This window comes from Phalacrocorax aristotelis, chromosome 3 (assembly GCF_949628215.1).
Source record: "Phalacrocorax aristotelis chromosome 3, bGulAri2.1, whole genome shotgun sequence".
Classification (NCBI taxonomy): Eukaryota; Metazoa; Chordata; class Aves; order Suliformes; family Phalacrocoracidae; genus Phalacrocorax; species Phalacrocorax aristotelis.
In genome coordinates this window covers 22,853,985-22,875,939 of record NC_134278.1, presented here as the reverse complement: position 1 = coordinate 22,875,939, position 21,955 = coordinate 22,853,985, and the positions used below count along the sequence as shown (strand labels likewise).

The 21,955-nt window shown below is 42.1% G+C and overlaps 1 protein-coding gene across 1 annotated transcript in view; it reads right to left on the bottom strand.

Annotated features, from left to right (window-relative positions):
* Positions 1–21,955, bottom strand: part of DLGAP2 (DLG associated protein 2) — a 487,901-nt gene that overhangs the window by 396,335 nt on the left and 69,611 nt on the right. The window contains exon 2 of the mRNA XM_075086917.1: positions 12,650–12,704. Coding sequence (XP_074943018.1) covers positions 12,650–12,704 — 55 coding nt within the window. The remainder of the gene's footprint in view (positions 1–12,649; positions 12,705–21,955) is intronic.

The following is a 21,955-nucleotide window of genomic DNA, read 5'->3' as shown; positions in this document are numbered from 1 at the left end:
GCAGATCAATATTTGGCTCTGACACTGGTGTCACTGGTAAAATTTGAGGGTTTTTGATCATGGGTTGGCCTAGAGGACACCAGGCCTGCTGGTGACAGATGGGGTACGCCTGTCTCAAAGGGGGAAATGATCTCTGCACAGGAGTTAGCAGGGCTCATTGAAAGAGCTTTGAACTAGATTTGAACAGGAGAAAGGGATAAAACCAGGCTTGCTACAGATAAGCCTAGAGGCAGCACACCAAAGTTTAAGGGACAGTGTGCTAGCAGTGTCCTTTGGTCTGTTGCCTCAGTAGAGGCAGAGGATGGAGATCCATGCAGCCACAAAGACGCAAGTGTTATTAATGTTCTAGAGACCATGGAAGCACCTGAGAACGGTCATGTAGAAATTAGGGCTTCTACCCCAAAAAAGGTAGTGGGATCAATAGTCCAACTGCAGTGCATCTACACCAATGCACGCAGCGTGGGCAACAAACAGGAAGGAGGAGCTGGAAGCCATTGTCCAGCTGGAAAACTCTGATATAGTTGCTATCACAGAAACATGGTGGGATGATTCGCACAACTGGAGTGCTGAAGTGGATGGCTATAAAATCTTCAGAAGGGACAGGCAAGGCAGGAGAAGCGGTGGGGTAGCCCTGTATGTTAAGGAGCGTTTGGATTGTCTAGAACTTAATGATGGTGACGATAGGGTTGAGTGTTTATAGATAAGAATCAGAGGGAAGGACAACAAAGCAGATATCATGGTGGGAGTCTGTTACAGACCACCCAACCAGGATAAAGAGGCAGAGGAAATATACTATAAGCAGCTGGGAGAAGTTTCACAGTTGCTAGCCTGTGTTCTCATGGCGGTCTTCAACTTACCAGATGTCTGTTGGAAATACAATACAGTGGAGAGGAAGCAGCCTAGGAGGTTCCTGGCGTGGGTGGAAGATAACTTCCTGACACAGCTGATGAATAAGACCTGGACTGGACCTGTTATTTGTGAGCAGAGAAGGACCTGTGGGTGATGTGATGGTTGGAGCCCATCTTGGGCATAGTGATCATGAAATGACAGTGTTTTCGATTCTCAGAGAAGTATGGAATGGGTCAGGAGAACTTCCACCTTGGACTTCCAGAGGGCAGACTTTGGCCTATTTAGGAGCCCGGGGACAGAGTCCCTTGGGAGGCAGTCCTGAAGAGCGAAAGAGTCCAGCAAGGCTGGGCATTCTTCAAAGACGAAGTCTTAAAGGCGCAAGAGCAGGCTATCCCCATGTGCCAAAAGACAAGCTGGTGGGGAAGAAGACTGGCCTGGCTGAACAGAGCGCTCTGGCTGGAACTCAGGGGGAAGAAGAGAGTTTATGGCCTTTGGAAGAAGGGGCAGACAACTCAGGAGGACTGCAAGGATATTGTGAGGTTATGCAGGGAGAAAATTAGAAGGGCCAAAGCCCAACCAGAACATTATCTGGCTACTGCCATAAAAGACAATAAAAAAAGTTTCTATAAATACTTTAACAAAAAAAAGGAGGGCTAAGGAGAATCTCCATCCTTTACTGGATGTGGCAGGAAACATAGTGACAAAGGATGAGGAAAAGGCTGAGGTACTTAATGACTCTTTGCCTCAGTCTTTAACAGTAAGACCAGTTGTTCTCTCGGTATCCAGCCCCCTGAGCTGAAAGACAGGGATGGGGAACAGAATGAAACCCCCATAATCCAAGGGGAAATGGTTAGTGAACTGCTACACTCCTTAGACACACACAAGCCTATGGGGCCAGATGGGATCCACCCAAGGGTACTGAAGGAGCTGGCAGAAGTGCTCACCAAGCTGCCTTCAATCCTTTATCAGCAGCCCTGGCTAAACAGAGAGGTCCCAATGGACCAGAGGTTAGCAAATGTGACATCTGTCTACAAGAAGGGCTGAAAGGAGGATCTAGGGAACTACAGGCCTGTCAGTCTGACCTCACTGCCAAGGAAGGTTATGGAGCAGATCATCCTGAGTGCCATCATGCAGCACATACAGGACAACCAGGTGATGAGGCCCCGCCAGTATGGGTTTAGGAAAGGCAGGTCCTGCTTGACTGACCTGATCTCCTTCTATGGCAAGGGGACCTGCTTAGTGGATGAGGGAAAGGCTGTGCATGTTGTCTACCTAGACTTAGGTAAAGCCTTTGACAGTGTTTCCCACAGCATTCTCCTGGAGAAACTGGCTGCTCATGGCTTAAACAGGTGACCTCTTTGCTGGATAAAAAACTGACTGGATGGCTGGGCCCAAAGAGTTGTCTCAGTACTGGGGCCAGTTCTATTTAATATCTTTATCAATCATCTGGATGAGGGGATCAAGTGCACCCTCAGTAAGTTTGCAGACACCACAAAACTGGGCAGGAGTGTTGATCTCCTGGAGGGCAGGAAGGCTCTGCAGAGGGACCTGGACAGGCTGCATTGATGGGCCGAGGCCAATTGTATGGGGTTCAACAAGGCCAAGTGCTGGGTCCTGCGCTTGGGTCACAACAACCCCAGGCAATGCTACAGGCTTGGGGAGAAGTGGCTGGAGAGCTGCCTGCTGGAAAAGGACCTGGGGTGTTGGACGAGAGCCAGCTGAATATGAGCCAGCAGTGTGCCCAGGTGGCCAAGAAGGCCAATGGCATCCTGGCTTGTATCAGGAATAGTGTGGCCCGCAGGAGCAGGGCAGTGATCGTGTCCCTGTACTCGGCCCTGGTGAGGCCGCACCTCAAGTACTGTGGTTCAGTTTTGGGCCCCTCAGTGCAAGAGGGACACTGAGTTGCTGGAGCGTGTCCAGAGAAGGGCAACGAAGCTGATGAAGGGTCTGGAGAGCAGGTCTTATGAGAAGAGGTTGAGGGAACTGGGGTTGTTTAGCCTGGAGAAATTACCTGCTCTTTAACTCTACCCACACACCGCACTGTGCTGGCCAAGTTGTACATTTTGGCAGTAGACTTCAAAATTGTGTTCCTCCGCAAGAGAGTGCCTGTGTATAGTACACTCACACACACACACATACCCTCAGTCCACGTGTATTATATACTGCCTGGGCAACCATTTCACAAATAGATGGAAGCACTAAAAAATAAAAATCCCAAACTCTGGCATATAGAAATTGGTCATTCTACACAGTGCTTTCATTTAGCAATACTTAGTCACCTTACTAACATGACTGGTTATCAGAGCTGCCTGCAGTTTCTGCTGCTGCTGATGTATGCTACTTCTTCCTTCAGTAGCTGAGCTGTACGCATTGGGCATGCTTTACAAAACATTCTAGAAATAAAGGTCAAGTAAGCTTTTTACCAAAGATGCTGGTTTTTGGATAGAATTTCCTTCCTACACACCTTCAGCCACCACAGCTCTTATGATGTTAGGCAAAGAGACTACAAACATACATACTCATATTTCTGCCTCTAGAATTAAGCTTCACTGAATTAGAGACCCTTCTTCAGCCCTTGCTCTCCCCACACGTATGAGGGTGAGACTGTTGTGAAAGTGCTGTTTTGCAGCTAACGTTTATATCCAGTTCCGAGAGCACAGGGGCTAGTCAGCACTTGCCTTTCAGGGGGCCAGGTTTTATTGATCTTGGGACATCTAATGTGAGATCTAGACCTCCTCTTCCCATGGATAGGCAAACACAAAGCCATGGCTGGGGTTCAGGCACTGGGAAACAGGCAGAAGAACGTATGTAAGAATATACTGCTTGCAGTAAAGAGAAATTTTACCTCACCATACACACATCTGTACGTAACTGCTCCACAGTCCTGACTTTGCTGGTATGGTGGTGTCAGTAACACGGAGGAAAAAAGGAGAGCAGGAATCTCTAAGGAAACACGAGAGTCCTAAATTATGTTCTGAATGCATTAGATTATATTCCTTGTTTCACTTTCAGTCCAGAGCTTTTAAATTAGATCTTCTCCGAACTGGATATTTCCCTCCCCCAGGTTCTTGTGGCACTATTCAATTAATTACTGTCAACATTTTTCACAATATAAGCTATGTCTGACAAGAAATTCTGTCACAGCTTATCACCTCTGCCACTGGGTACTGCCTCACACCCTTTCATCAGTTTATCCTTGCACAGTCCAGTTCAGTTCTCCCTTCTTCATCCTTTACTAGTAATCCCCAACACCTCTACGGGGTGAAGGTAACATGTATTGCTCATAATAGCTCTATTGACAGGTTTTATTCATTTTTTATTTTCCAAAAGTTGGCATTATCGCCTACCCAACTAAAAGCAAAACAACCTTGATACCAAGGTATAAGAACTTCCGGATTAACTAGAAGATCAAGAAAATACTTAGTCTCGCTTTATTTTCACCCCTCTAATTCCCATTTCCATGGAAACAGGGCTGGAAAGTACCAGCAGGCAGCATGCAGCTGAACATCTGAATGAGAACGCTCATGTTGAACTCAGCAAGCAGACAGCAGGTGAAGTCTGCAGGACCTGTCTAAAAATCTATAGGTACGCCTTGAAAGTAAAAGGACAACCTCAGTTTAAGCAAAGGACTCCTAAAGAGGATGATACATAACCCTAGTGAATGTTCCTGCATTGCACCAGCTGAAAACCTGACTTTCTCTTTTATAAAAGATAGAAATAAAATTTCTTTATCTCAATGGCACAAGACAAAAATTCGTCACAATTAAGTACTTCAAAATGTTCAGATGGAAGAGGAAATGCTAGTGAATATGGTAAGTTATTTTTGTGTCAGGACTTTGGCTTCTGAACATTGTCCAGTAATTCCTTCTGTGAAATCAAACTGGCTGCTGAACAGTTCATACATATGCATTGTAAGCCCAGTCATTTGAATGGCTCTTCTTACAAACAACCATTGCATTTGAATAAATACATATACCAACATATTTGATAGTTATAAAGCACACTGGTTTTGAGCACCAATCCACACTTCTTTTAGTTTAAAAGCTACTAAGGCAACACAGTTGTAGATATAGTTAAGAAAAAAAAAAAAAGCAATGTTAACTTTTTTGTCCAATTTATTAAGTTTAATGCAGGAATTCTTTTTAATACCATCTTAGATTTTTCTCCTGTTCAATATTTGCTCTTCAAGCAACAGGAAGAAAAGCAAACAAGCAAAGGATGAAACATTACTGTCTTGGGCTATACTTTACCCAGTGAAGAGATTGGTTATTATTAAACTCCTGCTTTTGTATCTAAAGCAATTACACTCTCTCAAGAAGATATTATTCATTTTTTGCAGAGAGCAGAACATTGGTCACATTTTTTTTCAATTTACTTTTAGCCAATCCAGTGGACAAAAGAGAATGATTATAACGAAGGATTTAATGTCTTGTGCAAGTTCAATATCAGCACACAAGAGCTAAGCTGAAAATGGATGACGAAAAAACTTGAGACAGCATAAATCTTTTTTCTTTTTTTTGAAGACTGTTTAAAATTTAAAAGAGCTATTTATCAGAATCAAGTTAGCCAGATAGGTGCAGATGCTCTTTACTGTACCTATGTTTTTCACTATCAGAGAGGAAATGCAAGCTTAAAGGAGCAGAGAACGAATCAACCCAAGAAGCTGTTAGTGACTATTGATTCATTCCTTCCTTTGGGATCTTCAGTGGAAAAAATGAGCCCAAATTTGCAGTCCACAACTTATTAAACTCATGGCTATGATGGAAAAGGATAGTACACAAGCTATTTGTGCAATTTCCTTGCATGACAGAAAACTAATAATCGTGTACCAAGAGCAGAACAGCGGCAGACAAAGCACACAGCTATCAGTATCTTTGCAGTGCAAGAATGCCCATTTAACAGCTGCAGCAAAGGTAAAAATTGCACAGAGCGACTTCTGCTAATGAGTCCCATCCATAACTCACATTTTAGTGCACCAAGTATACTTGTGCTCACGTTGAGGATCATTTACTGTGCTAGACCTCGATACAGAGAGGTTTGGGATAAAAAAAAAAAAATCAAACTCCAAATAATTCATTTATCTGGTCTAAGACCGCTTAAAGACAAAATACACAAAAGCATAAGCTTTCAGACATATTTTCTTTTTTTATTTGTTTGAAAGTATCTATAGCTAAACAACCCACATGCACTGCCTGAAGAGCTCTATTTCAAGCAAGACTGGAAATAAAAATAAATTCAAAACATACATAAATTTAAATAAAAAGCAACCCACATCAGGGAACACTAACTTCTCTGTTTCAAAGCTCCATTCCTACCCCTTAATTTTTTCTGCTTTTTAGGAATGCATGAGCATGTTCTATTTAACAGGTATCTTATATAGAGGGTAGAAACTGAATGTACTGCTCATACTGCATGAACAGCTCAGGAAGGGGGAAGGACAGCCTTCGCATCTGTCTAAGGTTTACAGAAGTGACCATACAGTAACGAGCGGGGACTTCTGATTTGGTTGAAGAGGTCCTGTTAGCAGGGGATTGATCATTGCTGGGAAATACACTAATGGGAAATAGAATGCTGTCATGGATGGCTACATACCTTTTAGGAAAGACAGGCCAACAAGGCCAGGCAGGAGAGTTGGTTTTTATCCGAGGGAGCAACTGCAATGTATCAAGCTCTGCCAAGGGGTGGAGGAAGAATAGGTCAAGAGCTTATGGGTAAAAATTAAGGGGCAGGCACAAATGGGTGACACAGTTGTGGGTGATTGCTACAGGCCACCTGATCAAGAAGACAGGGTCAACAAGGCCTTCTACAGAGAGCTAGAAGTAGCCTCACAGTTGCAGGCCTTGGTTTTCATGGGGGAATTCAGCCACCCTGATATTTGCTGGAAAAGCAACATGGGGAGGCGTGCACAATCCAGGAGGTTCCTGCAGACCATAGGGGATAACTTTTTGGCACAGGTGGTGGGTGGATGAGCCAACAAGGCGAGGTCTGATGCTGGACCTTATGCTAACAGACACAGAAGGTGTGGCTGAGGATGTGAGGGCTGGGGATAGCCTTGGCTCCAGTGACCATGAGATGGTAGACTTCAGGATCCTGCATGGTAGAAGCAGGGCAACAACTACGATTACAACCCTGGACTACAGGAGAGCTAACTCTGGCTTCTTCCAAGATCTGCTTGCAGGAATCCCAGGGGTTAGGGCTCTAGAAGGTAGCAGCGTCCAAGGGAGCTGGTCAATATTGAAGTACTGCTTCCACCAAGCTCAAGATCAGTACATCCCTGTGAGGAAGAAGTCAAGCAAAGGAGCAAGACGACCTGCATGGATGAGCAACGAGCTTCTAGAAAAGCTCAAATGGAAGAAGGAGGTTTACAGTATGTGGAAAAAGGGACTGGCCACTTGGGAGGAATATAGGAACGTTGTCAGGGTATGCAGGGATGCAACGAGGAAGGCCAAGACCCACTTGGAACTAAATTCTGGCAACGGATGTCAAGGATAACAAGAAGGGCTTCTTCAAAAACATCAGGAGTACAAGAATCACTGCGGATACAGTGGGTCCACTGCTGAACAAGGTGGGTGCCCTGGTGACATAGGATGCAGAGAAGGTGGAGTTACTGAATGCCACCTTTGCTTCTGTCTTTACTGCTAAGGCTGGCCCTCAGGCATCCCAGTCCCCAGAGGGGAGAGAGAAAATCTGGGGAAAGAAGGACTTTCCCTTGGTTGAGGAGTGGGTTAGGGATCACCTAGGCAAACTGGATCCTCACTAATCCATGGGCCCCAATGGGATGCACCCATGAATCCTTAGGGAGCTGGAAGATGCTGACACTGAGCCACTCTGCATCATCTCTGAATGGTCATGGAGGACAGGAGAGGTGCCCGAGGACTGGAGGGTAGCCAATGCCACTCCAGTCTTCACAGAGGGCAAGAAGGAGGACCCGGGAAACCATAGGCCAGTCAGCCTCACCTCCATCCCCAGAAAGGTGATGGAACAGTTCATTCTGGAGGTCATTTCCAGGCATGTAGAGGACAAGAAGGTTATCAGAAGCAGTCAACATGGATTCACCAAGGGAAGATCATGCTTGACCAACCTGATAGCCTTCTATGATGGTATGAATGACTGGGTAGATGAAGAGAGAGCAGCGGATGTTGTTTACCGCATCTTCAGCAAGGATTTTGACACTGTCTCCCATAACATCCTCATAGACAAGCTAAGGAAGTATGGGTTAGCTGAGTGAACCATGAGGTGGATTGAGAACTGGCTGAACAACAGAACTCAGAGGGTCGTGATCAACAACGCAGAGTCTGGATGGAGGCCTGTCACTAGCGGTGTTCCCCAGGGGTCTGTGCTGGGTGCAGTCCTGTTCAACATATTCATCAATGACTGGGACGAAGGGATGGAACGTAACCTCAGCCAGTTTGCTCATGATACCAAATTGGGAGGAGTGGCTGATACACCAGAAGGCTCTGCTGCCATCCAGTGAGACCTGGACAGGCTGGAGAGCTGGGTCGAGGGGAACCTCATGAAATTCAACAAGAGCAAGTGCAAGGTCCTGCACCTGGGGAGGAGCAACCCCATGCACCAGTGCAGGCTGGGGGCTGACCTGCTGGAAAGCAGCTATGTTGAGAAGGACCTGGGTGTGCTGGTGGACAACGAGCTGACCATGAGCCAACAATGTGCCCTTGTGGCCAAGAAGGCCAACGGTATCCTGGGGTGCATTAAAAGGAGTGTGGCCAGCAGGTTGAGGGAGGTTATCCTCTCCCTGTACTCTGCCCTGCTGAGGCCACATCTGGAGTACTGTGTCTAGTTTTGGCCCCCCCAGTTTAAGAAGGATGTGGAACTCCTTAAGCAAGTCTAGCAGAGAGCTCCAAGATGATCAGGAGACTGGAGCATCTCCCTTATGAGGAAAAGCTGAGACCTAGATTTGTTCAGCCTGGAGGAGAAAAAAGACCGAGGGGGATTCTTATGAATGCTTATTAATATCTGAAGGGTAGATGTGAAGAGGATGGAACTGTACTCTTCAATAATGCCCAATGACAGGACAAGGGGCAATGGGCACAAGTTGGAACACAGAAAGTTCCACCTGAACATGAGGAAAAGTTTCTTTCCTGTGAGGGTGTCAGAGCAGTGGAACAGGCTGTCCAGAGAGTTTGTGGAGTCTCCTCCTGTGGAAATATTAAAAAGCCACCTGGATGAGGTCCTGTGCCCCCTGCTCCAGGTGTACCTGCTCAAGCAGGGGGGTTGGACAAGATGATCTCCAGAGGTCTCTTCCAACCCCTACCATTCTGTGATTCTTCGAAATATTTATAAAGGCAATTACAGCTAGCTGCATGTATATACAGAGGGTGGTGGTTGTCCATCAAAAGGGGTGGGTTATGTCTCCCATGGAGCTGGAGAGAGAGAGAGAGAGAGGGTTATAATTCAAGAAAATGACCAAGCTGCTCCCCAGCAGGTCATTAGTACCTTCACACTGTTTCTCCTCATGATCTTGTTAGTAACACCTGTACAGAGCATGTAACTGCTTTGCCTGCAATTAGCTTTATAACTGCTGACATATCACAGTTGTTGTTGGCTGGTTAAGTTACAGGAGATGGAATGCAACTGAGAAGGGATATCAATACAGCTCTTATAGTATGTTTATGACATATAAGAAGGAAGTGCAGAATAAAGATGTCTTATCTGGGATCTTATGCTTCTTAAGGCATAGGGTATGTGACAAGTACAGGTTCTGGATATCAGTTAACATGATAATGAACATGCATCATGCCAGTGCATGCTATATGAACCTTCAATTTAGTAATGAAAATATATTTATGATTAATGGAAAGCCACAAATAAATTAACACTTAAGAAATGAAACATCACTATTAGAAAAGCTTAATGCAAGAAAACAACTAGCAGCATTCCATGTTTTATTTAGAGATTGAGATTTTGTAAATGTTTTACACGTTTGAAAAATGAATCATTCTTGAACCTTTAAGACACCTAATCTTTTTAAATACATGTCTTCTTCCAAAACTGCATTGCCATGGAACAGCTGAATTACTTTTTTTATCCTCCCTTTTGAAAGGCTCTGCAGGAGATGTTTTTATAGCCCAGTTATAAGCACTGAGAGTAAAAGTTCATGGTAGAAGTACTAACACACCGTCACCAAGGGAAGGTGATCATTGCTCCCATGTACCTTTCTTTCCATGTGTAGCTCCCTTCTCCACTTTAAAAATACAGAATATTAAAACTCATGGAGTAAGTGTTGCCACTTCCAAGTCTTACAAAGTGTAGGGACAGCGGGGCATGCAATTTTCTAGGGCACAGGCAATCTGGGTCCATACTACTTTTAAGGCTAATTGCATATATTCTCCAAGAATCGAGGTGAGGATAGGTCTGAAGGACAGCCAGACGAAAGGGTGGCCTGGCAGCACTGGCCCCATCATTCCCAAGGGCTTGTTTCTTTTTCTGGGGTGCAACTCCTCTGCTAACAGTGTGAAAGAGGCTGGTCTTGGGTGCACTCTTGAATGAGGAGCCCACGACCCCCAAGCTGGCCACTCCTGAACTGTTGAATGGATATAAACAAGTGGGGAAACTACTACTGCGTGTCTTCCTTTCACCCATGTCTACTCCCTACATTAGTATTCTTCCCTAAAGGTTTTGAGGGTCTCATTTCATGTTTCTTCCCCTCTTTCTTCTCCCATCCCTCCCCCTAGTCCATCTGTCTTAATCTATTTCTCCTTTTTATGAGGAACAACACCTAAGTCTGCACATGGCTAAATTCCTCCAAATGTCGGCAGCTGACCACAGACGTAGACCTACAGCTTGTAATCAGGCCATTACTCTGGGCTCACTTAATGAGAATGGAGTTGGACAAGATTATATACGATGTATACATTTGAGTGCAAATAGCATGTTTCACATTTACACCAATTTAATGAATGTCGTCTTAGTTTGGACAAGGTAATTCAGACATAATCAAACAAGATAATGGTTCACCTATCTCTAATAGACTCAATGAATCAAACTCAAAAACTCAGTTGTTCTTTTCCTCCAGAAAGGAGATGAAAAATCCCCCACATGCTGTCTGAACTCTTCTTCTCCTTCTCTCTGCTAGTATTTAAACACCATAAATGGGGGAAATGGGGAAAATGGAATGCAGACATCATTTACTTTGCACCTGCTGGCAACTCACAACTGTATAATAGGTAGGCATAAAAATACTTACTGCAGCAGTCACACAGAAGCAATGCAAATTACAGTTCTTTTCATACCTAAGCGTGCTTGGGTTGTACAGCAGTTGTTACGTACCAAAAGCTGATAGGTTTCCTCTTCAAAGAGCTTTGTTCAAAATTTTCAAAACCAAGTTTTACATTAGCAAGCTCCTCCCTTCTCTTATGTCCAAATAAGGCACTTTTGAAGGTAATGGGATTTTAGATAAATGGCTTTCTTGATATAAGTTATAAAGTCATATTTCTCCCTTTTTAGATAAATCGTCAGAATCTTACTGCCCAACTCCAGACCATCACTTCAGGTAACATTGGCTTTGATATCCACTTGATACACTTCTGTACAAGTCAAGAAGAGTTTGGTCATCAAAGGAATCTGGATCAAATCTTATATTACAAATAAAAGAATAAAAAAGATAATTGGCCCAGGATATTAGCACAGGAGCACAGAGACTGGGCTGAGTTATTATACCATGATTCCTTAGTCCAGTTTTTGTGAAACCTTGAAATAAATATGAAGGCCAAAGTCCATCTACAATCTGTTCATTAATTATAAACTTTCAGATTCTTGCTAGAAGAAGTGTATTATTAACTTTCTTACTAGAACATAAATCTCGCATGTTCACAGATGAAAATTGAAATGAGATTTTAAATTTCATTTGAGCAGTTGCAGGTAGCCACAAGTCACACCACAGTTCAACACAGTTGTCAAGTTCTCTATGCAATTACCCTTACCGCAAACTGTGCCTAAAATATAAGTAATAGCAAGCCAGGGAACAAAACGGGTTTTTTTAATATTAGCCACTGGAGCAATGAGGAATGAAGCCTTAAGAGCTGCAAGCAATCACATATGTTCCATTAAGAAGATATCTAAAATAAGCTATATTTTTCCTTCTTCTCTGAAATTAGTCTGTTAAATCAAACTCACAATTGTATATGGAGTCATTTTCACCCAATTTATAAAATTATAACAAGGATTTTAAAACTTATTTTTAAATAAATTGTTTTTCCTTTAAGAAAAGAATGTAAAATTAAAACATCACTTTCTTTTCATCCATGTTATTGTTCCCACGAACTGATTTGTTCTGGTCACAAAAGTATTACTTTAATTCTCCTCCTGCACAATAGCAAGGCATCATTACAGATACTCCTTCTGTCTACTCCTTTAGTCTACACCTCTAGTCTCTGAAAAATAAGCATAAAGCAAGCATTTATCTGCACACATAAGATTTACTGCTTAGCACCTTTGTGAATCAACAGGACCAGACTGCAGACTCCAGTACTAAACCCCTTTCCTTGCCAAAATTGTGACTTTTAAACTAGGAGTAGAAATGCTTCAGAAGTTCATACAAATACCTTCACATGCAAGACCTAATAGCAGTCTCTACAACAGAAATAGCTCCATGAAGTTAACAGAATACACAAAATCTTCACATGAAAGATGGTAATTTCAACAAAACATCCAAGTTGGCACTTCCTAGAGGAGAACTTCAATGACCGTAAATAGCAAACAAGACTTACTCCTCTGTATTAACCAATTTGTGTTTACATTTCTCCAAATTATATTACATTAACTCATTAAGAAAAAAGTTTACCTGTGTTCCTGTCAGGTAAAATACAGCAATGCTTCTGCAGTATGCCAGGCAGAACCTGTTGCAACAAAGGAACAGACATTAATGTACACATATATTTTAACATCATATGAAGAAGAGACAGTAACTACTGGAGCGCACGTCCAATCAAGCTTTGTGCTCTCATACAGCACCCAAATCAGCTATCATGCAATGCCAATGTGAACCCCACTCATTAGCAGCTGCACGCAGAGACAAATCATACAAGATTAGCTGCTTACTACCTGCATGTAAAGCTAGTTTCATCCTCTCCCATAGACTACAATATTAAAAAGCTGAGTAAAAGAACATAAAAACATAATTAATCATGCTCAGTTTAGAATAACAGCATGTTACCAATGACACTGCTGTTCCCCATTTTGCATATGTGGCCCTGGAGATATAAGATCGACCTTTTCATAAATCACGACCAAATTCCAATGAACAGAATTTACCTCCTCACACACCCAGTTCCAGCAGACACCACAAAATCCCAGAAACTTGAGCAGGAAACTCAAGGAAACAGGGACAGAAAAGATCCCAAGCTTGTGGCTCACCATGTCCACCATGCTGATGCCACTGGCAGCAGTGAGAAATGCTACAGAAGCCTCCCACCACCACTGGCCCTTTCTTGCAGGCTCACCCTTCTTCACAGATTTAACACATTGAAGTCACCTGTATTGGTGCTCCTACCAGCAGCAACCTGTGCTTGAAGCACCCACGGTCTTCTTATTTTAATCTGACTTTTAAATCTGTAACTGACACCCTGTACAATGTTATCAGCATCTGTAAAACAGTACCTTAAAGTTTAATGGCTTTTCCTTTGCTATTTCTGAGAAAAAGACAATTAAAAAATCATGCTCTGAGATGGCCTCTCTAAATTTTCCCAGGGGGTGGCGGGGTATGAATGTGCACCCTTCTGCAGACAGGATGCCTCAGCTTCTGTGTCCTCCAGCACAACAAATTAAAGTCTTAAGAAACTTGCTGCACTGTGCTTCTTCCTGAATGCACACATGCAGAGGCAGGGCCATTGCAAAACCTGTACTTTTATTGCCATTATAAGCTGAAAAGTCAGCCTGTGCTCAACAAGCTGCCCTGGACAGTGGGTAGAACTGTCAGGGATAAGAACAGTTCCTCCCTCAACTCCTCTGTACTCCACTGAATGCAAAGCATGTAAATGTAAGCTCTTACAAAAAAAAAAAAATCACTTATTCTGGCATAATTCTAGAGTTAAGCTTGTGGATAAAGGGGAAAACAAATCAGGTTTAAGTGGTAGATGTTAGACACAGGGTAATCAAGTCAGATCCCCAGAGACACGTCTCAGCAGATCCCCCCAACAGCTTATCAGGGAACTGCTTTGTTGCAAATACAATTATGGTCACATTTGAGGCTTTATCACATTACTGTACATATATCTTGTAAATGTGCTTGACTTGCCAATTAGCTTATTTTTCTCAAATTCCTTCTAGCTCACTCTTTCACACACACATGCACGCGGACTTTTGTCCTGGTGTAGGTCTGTAACTGCTGGTGCTTCTGGAGGCTGCCAGACCAGTGCTTCCTTCCCTAGGCATGACATAAGACCTCATGGGTCACCACAGCCACTCCTGAAAGTACACAAAATTTGAGGGATAAAGCAAAACCTACGTTAGGTTCACAGCCACCTACTTCCAAAATGTGTGCCAGTCTTTTACTTCACTCTGTTGCAACCCTGTTTAAGCAGCTTCCACCACCCTGAAGTTGAAGTACTTGACATTACGGCTCCCTGCCTACAGAAATACCCTCACCAGGAGGCAGACCATGCTGAGACACACATGTGGACATCTCATACTTCTGAATTTCTGCATGCTCAGCTATACCAGCTAAGTACTGTCCCTTCTCATCTCTTTTGGTCTATACAAGACCTTTCAATAAGTAAATGGCTTCCTTAAGTAGAAATCCTTCTCCTTTGAAGTAGTCTCAAAACTAGCCTGTTTGCTTCAGGGAGGACTACTTGAGGCAACAAAGTAGGACTCGAACCAAAGTATCAGCTTGCCTTACCCCAATTCACAGGCAGTGGGCAGCTTGTATTTTAAGAAGAACCCATAGCTCAAATAACAATCTTCTGAAAACCACACTTATAATTCTACAGTGTTTCTTAAAATTTTAAAATTAAAAAACGCAATAATTCTTAGGATTATAACATCATACATACAAACTATAGCATTTTACTTATGGCCATGGATATAAATAACAGCACGGTCTTACAGGCATCGAAAGCATAAAAATTAGAAGCAGAGAACAAAGAAATCCTAAAATGAACAGAGACAGTCTTTCAAAGCAGTGTAACACAAAGACTGAGTTTTAAAAAAACACTGTCTTACTCAGACACAAAGTAACATTTAGTTCCTAGTGAATCTGTCACATTTTCTTCCCCACATTCATGAACCATGGAGAAGCATTATGAATTTATTATGAGCACCCAGTTAATCAAATTAAGACTGAAATTAAAAGAAGAGACAGAAAAAGCAGGTCTGGAGCAGCAAGACAATTTCAATTGGGAAAAAAAAAAGCTCTAGAACATAATTTTCCCTTCCTGGTAGACTGGATATAGATAAGAGAATAGGCATACTGAAAAGCACAGGCCGGAAAAACATTTATTTGTCCCTTCTCTTCGCTCTCTTAAGTGTTAAGTAGGCAAACAGCATGGCAGAGGCTAAAACAATGCTTCCCTCTCTCCAGCCCTTTAACATGTTTACCCGGCTCAGAGCCAGTTTCTGGCTGGTAGGAGTTTGATATCAACCTCCCACTTACTTATCTACAGTATACAGATTTTTACACTGTACCCATCTCCATGGTATCCAAGAGCCTCTTCACACCGCTCTCCTCCCACTTTCTCCCCACTGTTTCTCTCCTCCTTAGGGAAAATGACAGGAGAATTCCTCAGCAAAACTGTCACCTTTCCTTCTACATGTCTCTCCTTTCCCCTACTGCTTTTCTTTCATTCATTTGCATGCTGTAATCCTAAATTTATTCCTTAAAATGCCTTATGTCTCAGAGCTTTTTCTTTAATTTCAGATAATCTCTAGATTAAATTTTAAAACAAAAATGGTTTGAAACTTTACCTACACGGGCAATTTGAGTGAGAATCCTCACCCAAATCACACCTGAAGTGATTTCTGCTGTAGGAATCAAAACTTGGGAACAACTGGAGGGATTCACATGCAGGGGAAAAAAAAAACCACAAAGAGAATAGAATATTGTTTTAGAACACTTCTTTCTCCTCAGCAAAAGAGAAACAGGTTTCAACTATATTAAACTGATGATTTAAACTTCAGGGTTTTTATAAGCTCTCAGCTGGGAGCTAAGGCATTGCAATACTAAATTAAAACTGGACGCAGAGATGCAGAAATTTCATGCAGAAATCATGCAGATGATGAATAAATAATACAGCAGGTGGTATGTCCTTAACATCAAGGTGCTTCCCTAGCAGTAGCCAAATTAGTTCTGTCCACAGTACACAGTTAGGCGGTCACATGTAGCAGGAAAGTAGTCTTTGCCCACGAATCCAAGCTGAAAGCTTCCTCAAATTCACTGAAAAACTCTAACTGATGTTGGTGGATATTGATCAGGACCTACTTACATTTGTTTTCACTACAGCTTGCTGTGCTCAGAGAAATATAACTATATAGCTGCCATAATTAGTGTTCAAATTTTTAGTTGTAGCTATATAGGTATGCAGAAAGCTTCTCAGAGCAGCACAGGGTAGTAACGTAGTTGTCTGCAATTTAGTGAAGCTCATATTTTTATATGTCTGCTTGGAGACTTTCCTTCATTTCATAAAAATAAAACACCTGAGTCGTCTGAGTTTTCAGCATGCAATACTTTTTTAGAGTGGTTTAACAGGAACTAGAATTAATTCCTACAAAATCATTTTAAGTTTGGAAAGTACTAACCTCTAACATAATTTAAAAAAAATGTACAGAGAAGTGGAAACATGTGAAGCAAAATAATTCTTGTACAGAAAAATGCTTCTGTGAAATGGATATCTACTCACTTAAAAGGATCTGCTGCACAAAGATGTTCAGGCCTCTCTGTGGCACTGAATGATAAAGATGTTCTGCTTTCTACTCCACGTAAAATTGGTCTGCTAAGATGGCCACAGAAAAGTGAGCTGGATACTATTTTCCCTTTGTCTGTTTACTTTTTTTTTTTTTTGCTGAAAAGTAAGTCAACTGAAAATGAGCATTTCACAGCTCCAAAATTACAGAACATGTGACTGAGGTGTCTGAGTGCTCTACAGGTGAAATTCAAGGCAGAAGTTAACAAGGATTTACACTATGGTTTATAACTTACCAGAAGGAAGGAACCTCAACTTGAATTTCAGGTCCCAAGCTGAGATATGATATTTGTCTCTGCTTTTTACATCCCAGAAATACGGTGATCCCAAAGATTGCCAAGTCAGAATTACCCTTTCGGCCATGCCAGACACACAGGCCATGTACCCGGTCCTTGTGCTCATGTTCAACCACTTCTAAGGACAGCCTCTGAGATAGCCCCCTGCCCTCCTAACCTCTCTCAGCCAGAAAACTATTACAATTAGCATGTGAAATACTTTGATTGCAAGAACATGGTAATTCAGAAGAAAATGTGTCCAACATATAGTGGGCAAACTCACATCGATTTATAATATTTTAGAGAAAATATATTCCAGAATTTGAGCTTTACTCATATACCAATGATTACAAAGAAATGGTCCTTGGGCAGAGTCATCCCATAAAGTGTGCCTTGCATCTTCTGCGGAAGCAGTGTAGTACCAAAGAGAAGAGAGGTTAGATATTTTGGTGTGGTCTAGTGAGTTCCTATCTTTTTGTCTTTCAAATGGTGTGTCACTTCTTTTGAAAAGGTAGGGACCTCCTAGACCTTGCTATCTGCACTGCTCCGCGCTAAGCATTGCTGCTTTCCCATCATCTGCACAAATCTTGCAGAAGGAATTTTGTTTTCACTCTAAGGATCATATTCATTATATCACAGCATTTGCTTCTCCTTGTCTCAGGGCTTTTGTTTTAGGCAAGATTTCTTTGTCAGCTCAAAACAGATATGTTTTGAGACGACGTTCATAATAACTAGATCTTAAAAACACCAGAAATCATGCACTCACGCTTCTCTGAATGTCTTGTGTGGCCTCCTGGCATTACAGAGGCATATTATATTTTGGGTTTCCTTTTTATTATTAAGTATCCTTCTCTTTTGGACTTCATACCTGAGGGTTTTAGATGCCTCTGTCTCAGTGACACTGTTAAAAGGGGGAAATCCTGCTGCTCTGGAACCAACTCTCTGCTTCTTGTTAAGCAGAAGAGAAGCGTTCGGGATGTGGTCGTTCATAGCGGCCAACTCTCTAACAAGTGTGTAACGGTGTCTGCCTTCAGCCAGGACATGAAAAGTAGGCAAGGTTTCTTGACCACAAGCTGTTGCATGATACAAACCATCATAAATCGAGGGTTTATCATTATAGCATTTCCATATTTCTTCTTTCAGAGCAGACAGGTTCTTGCAACCAGGTGCTGAAATGCTATTGCCTTCAGCTTCCTAACAATATACAGTTGGTTCAACCTACAAGAAGCTAAATCTGATATTCATTCCACTCTCACAAGCATAATTATATCCCTTATGTTTTTAAGGGTTATCTAGGGAGTATATCAACAAATATCATTTCAGTTCCTGTAAGTATTCAAAAGCAACCTAAGATTACCAATGGGTTTCTTCTGTGTCTCACTTGATACAATCCACACTGTTGCATTAGCAACAGTTCCAAGTAGCTAATAAAATCAGTCCTCAAAATGTCTGGCTCTGGAGGAAGAAAGCAAGAGGACCAGAGGGACCTGCCCTCCCAGAGCCTACCCAAACCCGTGCACGTTCCCTGCCAGAGCAACACAGACCCAGCTCATAAGGCCAAAGGTAGCACAAATAGAAAATAATAAGATTCCTTTTTTTGTGTGCTGCTGAAAACAGTAAAGATTTTGCAAGACCTTTCAATCATTCCCTGCTGGCTGTCAGTTCCTCTGCCCTCCCAAGGAAACAACCTTTCACTGTAGCTCCTGATGAGCTGCACCCTGCTGCAAAGGCAGCCTGTGCCAAAATGTCTCCCACCACGGCGATGCAAGCAAGTGCCTGTCTTGTCAGTTTATTTCATTGTATTCTGATGAGATGGCCCAGACTTGTCCAATTATGTTTCTTCAAGATTTTACTAGATTGCTCTTGTCCAATATCCAATTTCACATATACACTGGTGAACCTTCATGGTAATTTAATGTCAAAACAGAAGTTGCTAATGATTCAGCTGCTTTGTGGGGATTTTAGTAAAAGTATTTTCTTCTCTTATCATCCTCTACCTTAGTCCACCATTCCCAATTAGATATGAAGAACATAAATAAAACATAAATATTTTGTTGAAAGGAGTTACACTGAAAAAAGAAATAATATCTACCACATATAAAATACTTCGATATTGCATCAATGTATTTATCATATCAGATCAAATCACATTTAAATACATATATTGTCTCTTTTCTTCTTGAATAAAAGGAAATGTTGAGTTACGAAAGATAAATTTCAGAAATATTCTGGAAACATTACAATACCCATACTAATATGTGTTCTTTCAGATTGTATTACATCTCAAAAAATGGAAATTTTCTAAAACCTTTTCCATGATTAAAGGAAGTACAGACACCAATAACAGAAGCAACATTTCTTCAGCGGAGTTTTCAACTAAAAGTGACAGACATTTAAGTGATGAGGAATTCACTGACTGCATAATCTATTTTGTATACCTGAATCAAAACTAAATAATGGAAAACAACCCTAGGAAAAAAGTTATAGTGTTATAAGGGCCCTGGATAACATAGCTCAGCTCCATGTGCTGTCTTTGGCTTCATTAGTCCTTTTATCCAAGTCACCATGCCAAGTTAAGCTGAAACACAGGTTTGATCATTTTTTTGATAGCCCAGAAAAGAAAACATTATTATCTATGACGTATTTCAGACTCATGTTAGCATGAGTCTGCTTTAGCATGAAATAAGTAAAATTGTCCTGTAATTAACATCTACTTATAAACACGAATCTTTTAAAAGTTATCATCTAAAGTATAATTCCTCCACATAGCTTTCATAAGAATATAATATGCAGACTAAACAGAGTAAGTAGGCAAGCCTATAGAAAAAAAAAAACAACACGTACTCTGCAAGTTAGCCGCACATCTTGCTCTGAAGCAAGCCAAAATAATACCTTTAGACAGCCTTTTCCCTGTTTAATGGCACAGGAAAGTAAGTGGTAGTTCTACCAACAGCCACAAACCCTGTTGCTTTCTGACTCCCTATTCAGTGTTTAGACTTTTTGAGAACAATAGATCATCAACAACAAAAAGTCCTTTATATCTTTCGCTTTTCAGAAGAGTACACTCCTTACTGACAGAACCAGACTTTGCTATAGTGATCCCTATATTTGTGACCTCCAGGTCCAATTACTGTAATTGGTTGCACTTACAATAAGAATCCAAATTATTTAAGATGCCTCAGACTAAATACAGCATGGTAAATATGGGTCTTTTGGGAACCCAACAGTTTGTTGTTCAAATAATTGCACCATTGCACCACTATCCAAAACTAGGCCTTCAAAAATATGAAACAAGTAATGTGAAAGTGCTCTGAACCTGAGAGATTACGGTGTTGCCCCTCCCAGGGTAACATTGCTGGGAGGAAGAGACCAAGCATTTTTCAGCTGATGCTGTATTTTTTTTCCAAAAGCAAATGAATAGGATAAACTTCAGGACCACACCAACTGTATTTTCAACTTTCCTTCAGATGAAGTATTCCTAACCAACTCATCCGATGTACAGTCATTGCACTATACATAAAGCAACCAACATACACGAATTCACTTGGTCCTGCAACTGGACCTGAGAAACAGGTTTTGGTATACACCAGAAATTACAAACATTTCTTTTGCCTGTTACCACCCTGAGCAGCAGCAGCATGTCCTACCTAACAGCAATACCTGGATGCAAGATATCCTACCTCTGGCATGGATCATGTGGGTCATGGGGCAAAACTAACTGTAGCAGATCACTAATACTCCAAAGGTTGGTCCCAATTCTCAACAGAGACTCTGCAGGGGCAAGAGCCCAAGCCTCATCTTGGGCTGAAGGAGAAGTGGACAGAGACAGCCCTTAAAGAGGGGCTGGCAAAGACCCCCCACAGTAGTGGGGGGTGGCAGCTAGTGATTTCCAGGGGCCAGAAAGTGACTGAGCGTAATCCACAGGTCACAAAAAGAAAGTAATGGGTAACAGCAGTTGGATATTCCCTTCTGTGGGGACAGAGGCAGTTAGCTGCTGACCGGACCAGCTGCCTCAGGAGTTTGCTGCTTGCCTGGAGCCCAGTTCCTGCATCTCCTACAGCAATTGCAGAGGCTCACCCAGCCCCAGGGCTACACCCCTAAGCTGTGCATCCAGGAGGATCGAGGAAGGGATCATTTAAGCTAACTGGATATAGTCCATGGTGCTGGTTGGAGTGCGTCCAAGGGGTCCAAAAGTGATGACTGAGTCCTTGCTCTGTTATTTTTGGAAGATGGTCACCTACTCAGGGCAGGAGGTAGGGGGATCCTGAGAAAGAGAAGAGAAGAGAAGGCTAAACAATTGCACTAAAGTATTATCGAGAAGACGGAGGCAGACTCCCCTCATAGGTGCACAGTGAAGGGACACGAGGCAGCAGTTTCAAGCTGCAGCAAGGGAAATTCTGACTGGACATGAGGAAAAAGAATCCCAGAGATTTTTTTGTGGAATCTCCAACCTTGAAGATTTTCAAAACTCAGATGAACAAAGCCTAGAAGAACCTGCTCTAACTTTGAAAATAGCTCTGCACTGAGCAGACGGTTGGACTTGATGACCTCTAGAAGTCTCTTCCAACCTAAATTATTCCACAGTTTTAGTATATTAGATTTGATGTACTCATACAGTCAAATGTCACACTAAAATGTAGATTAAAATGCAACAGTTCCTCCATCCGCTTTCAAATATATTTATAATTGACATATGCAATTTCTATTTCTACTAATGAATCTTGAATTTAAATAATGAGCACATTTACATCCACCTGCAAAACCCAAAGGCCTTATAGAAGCATAGTAGCTTTAGGAGCCAGCTAAAGACAGCCATTCCCTCAGAAGTTACAAAGTAGTCACCCAAGCGCTGCAATTGTTTCATTAATTTAACAGTAAGCCATGGAGAGTGACTTTGGTGCAAGAAGTTGCTTATGA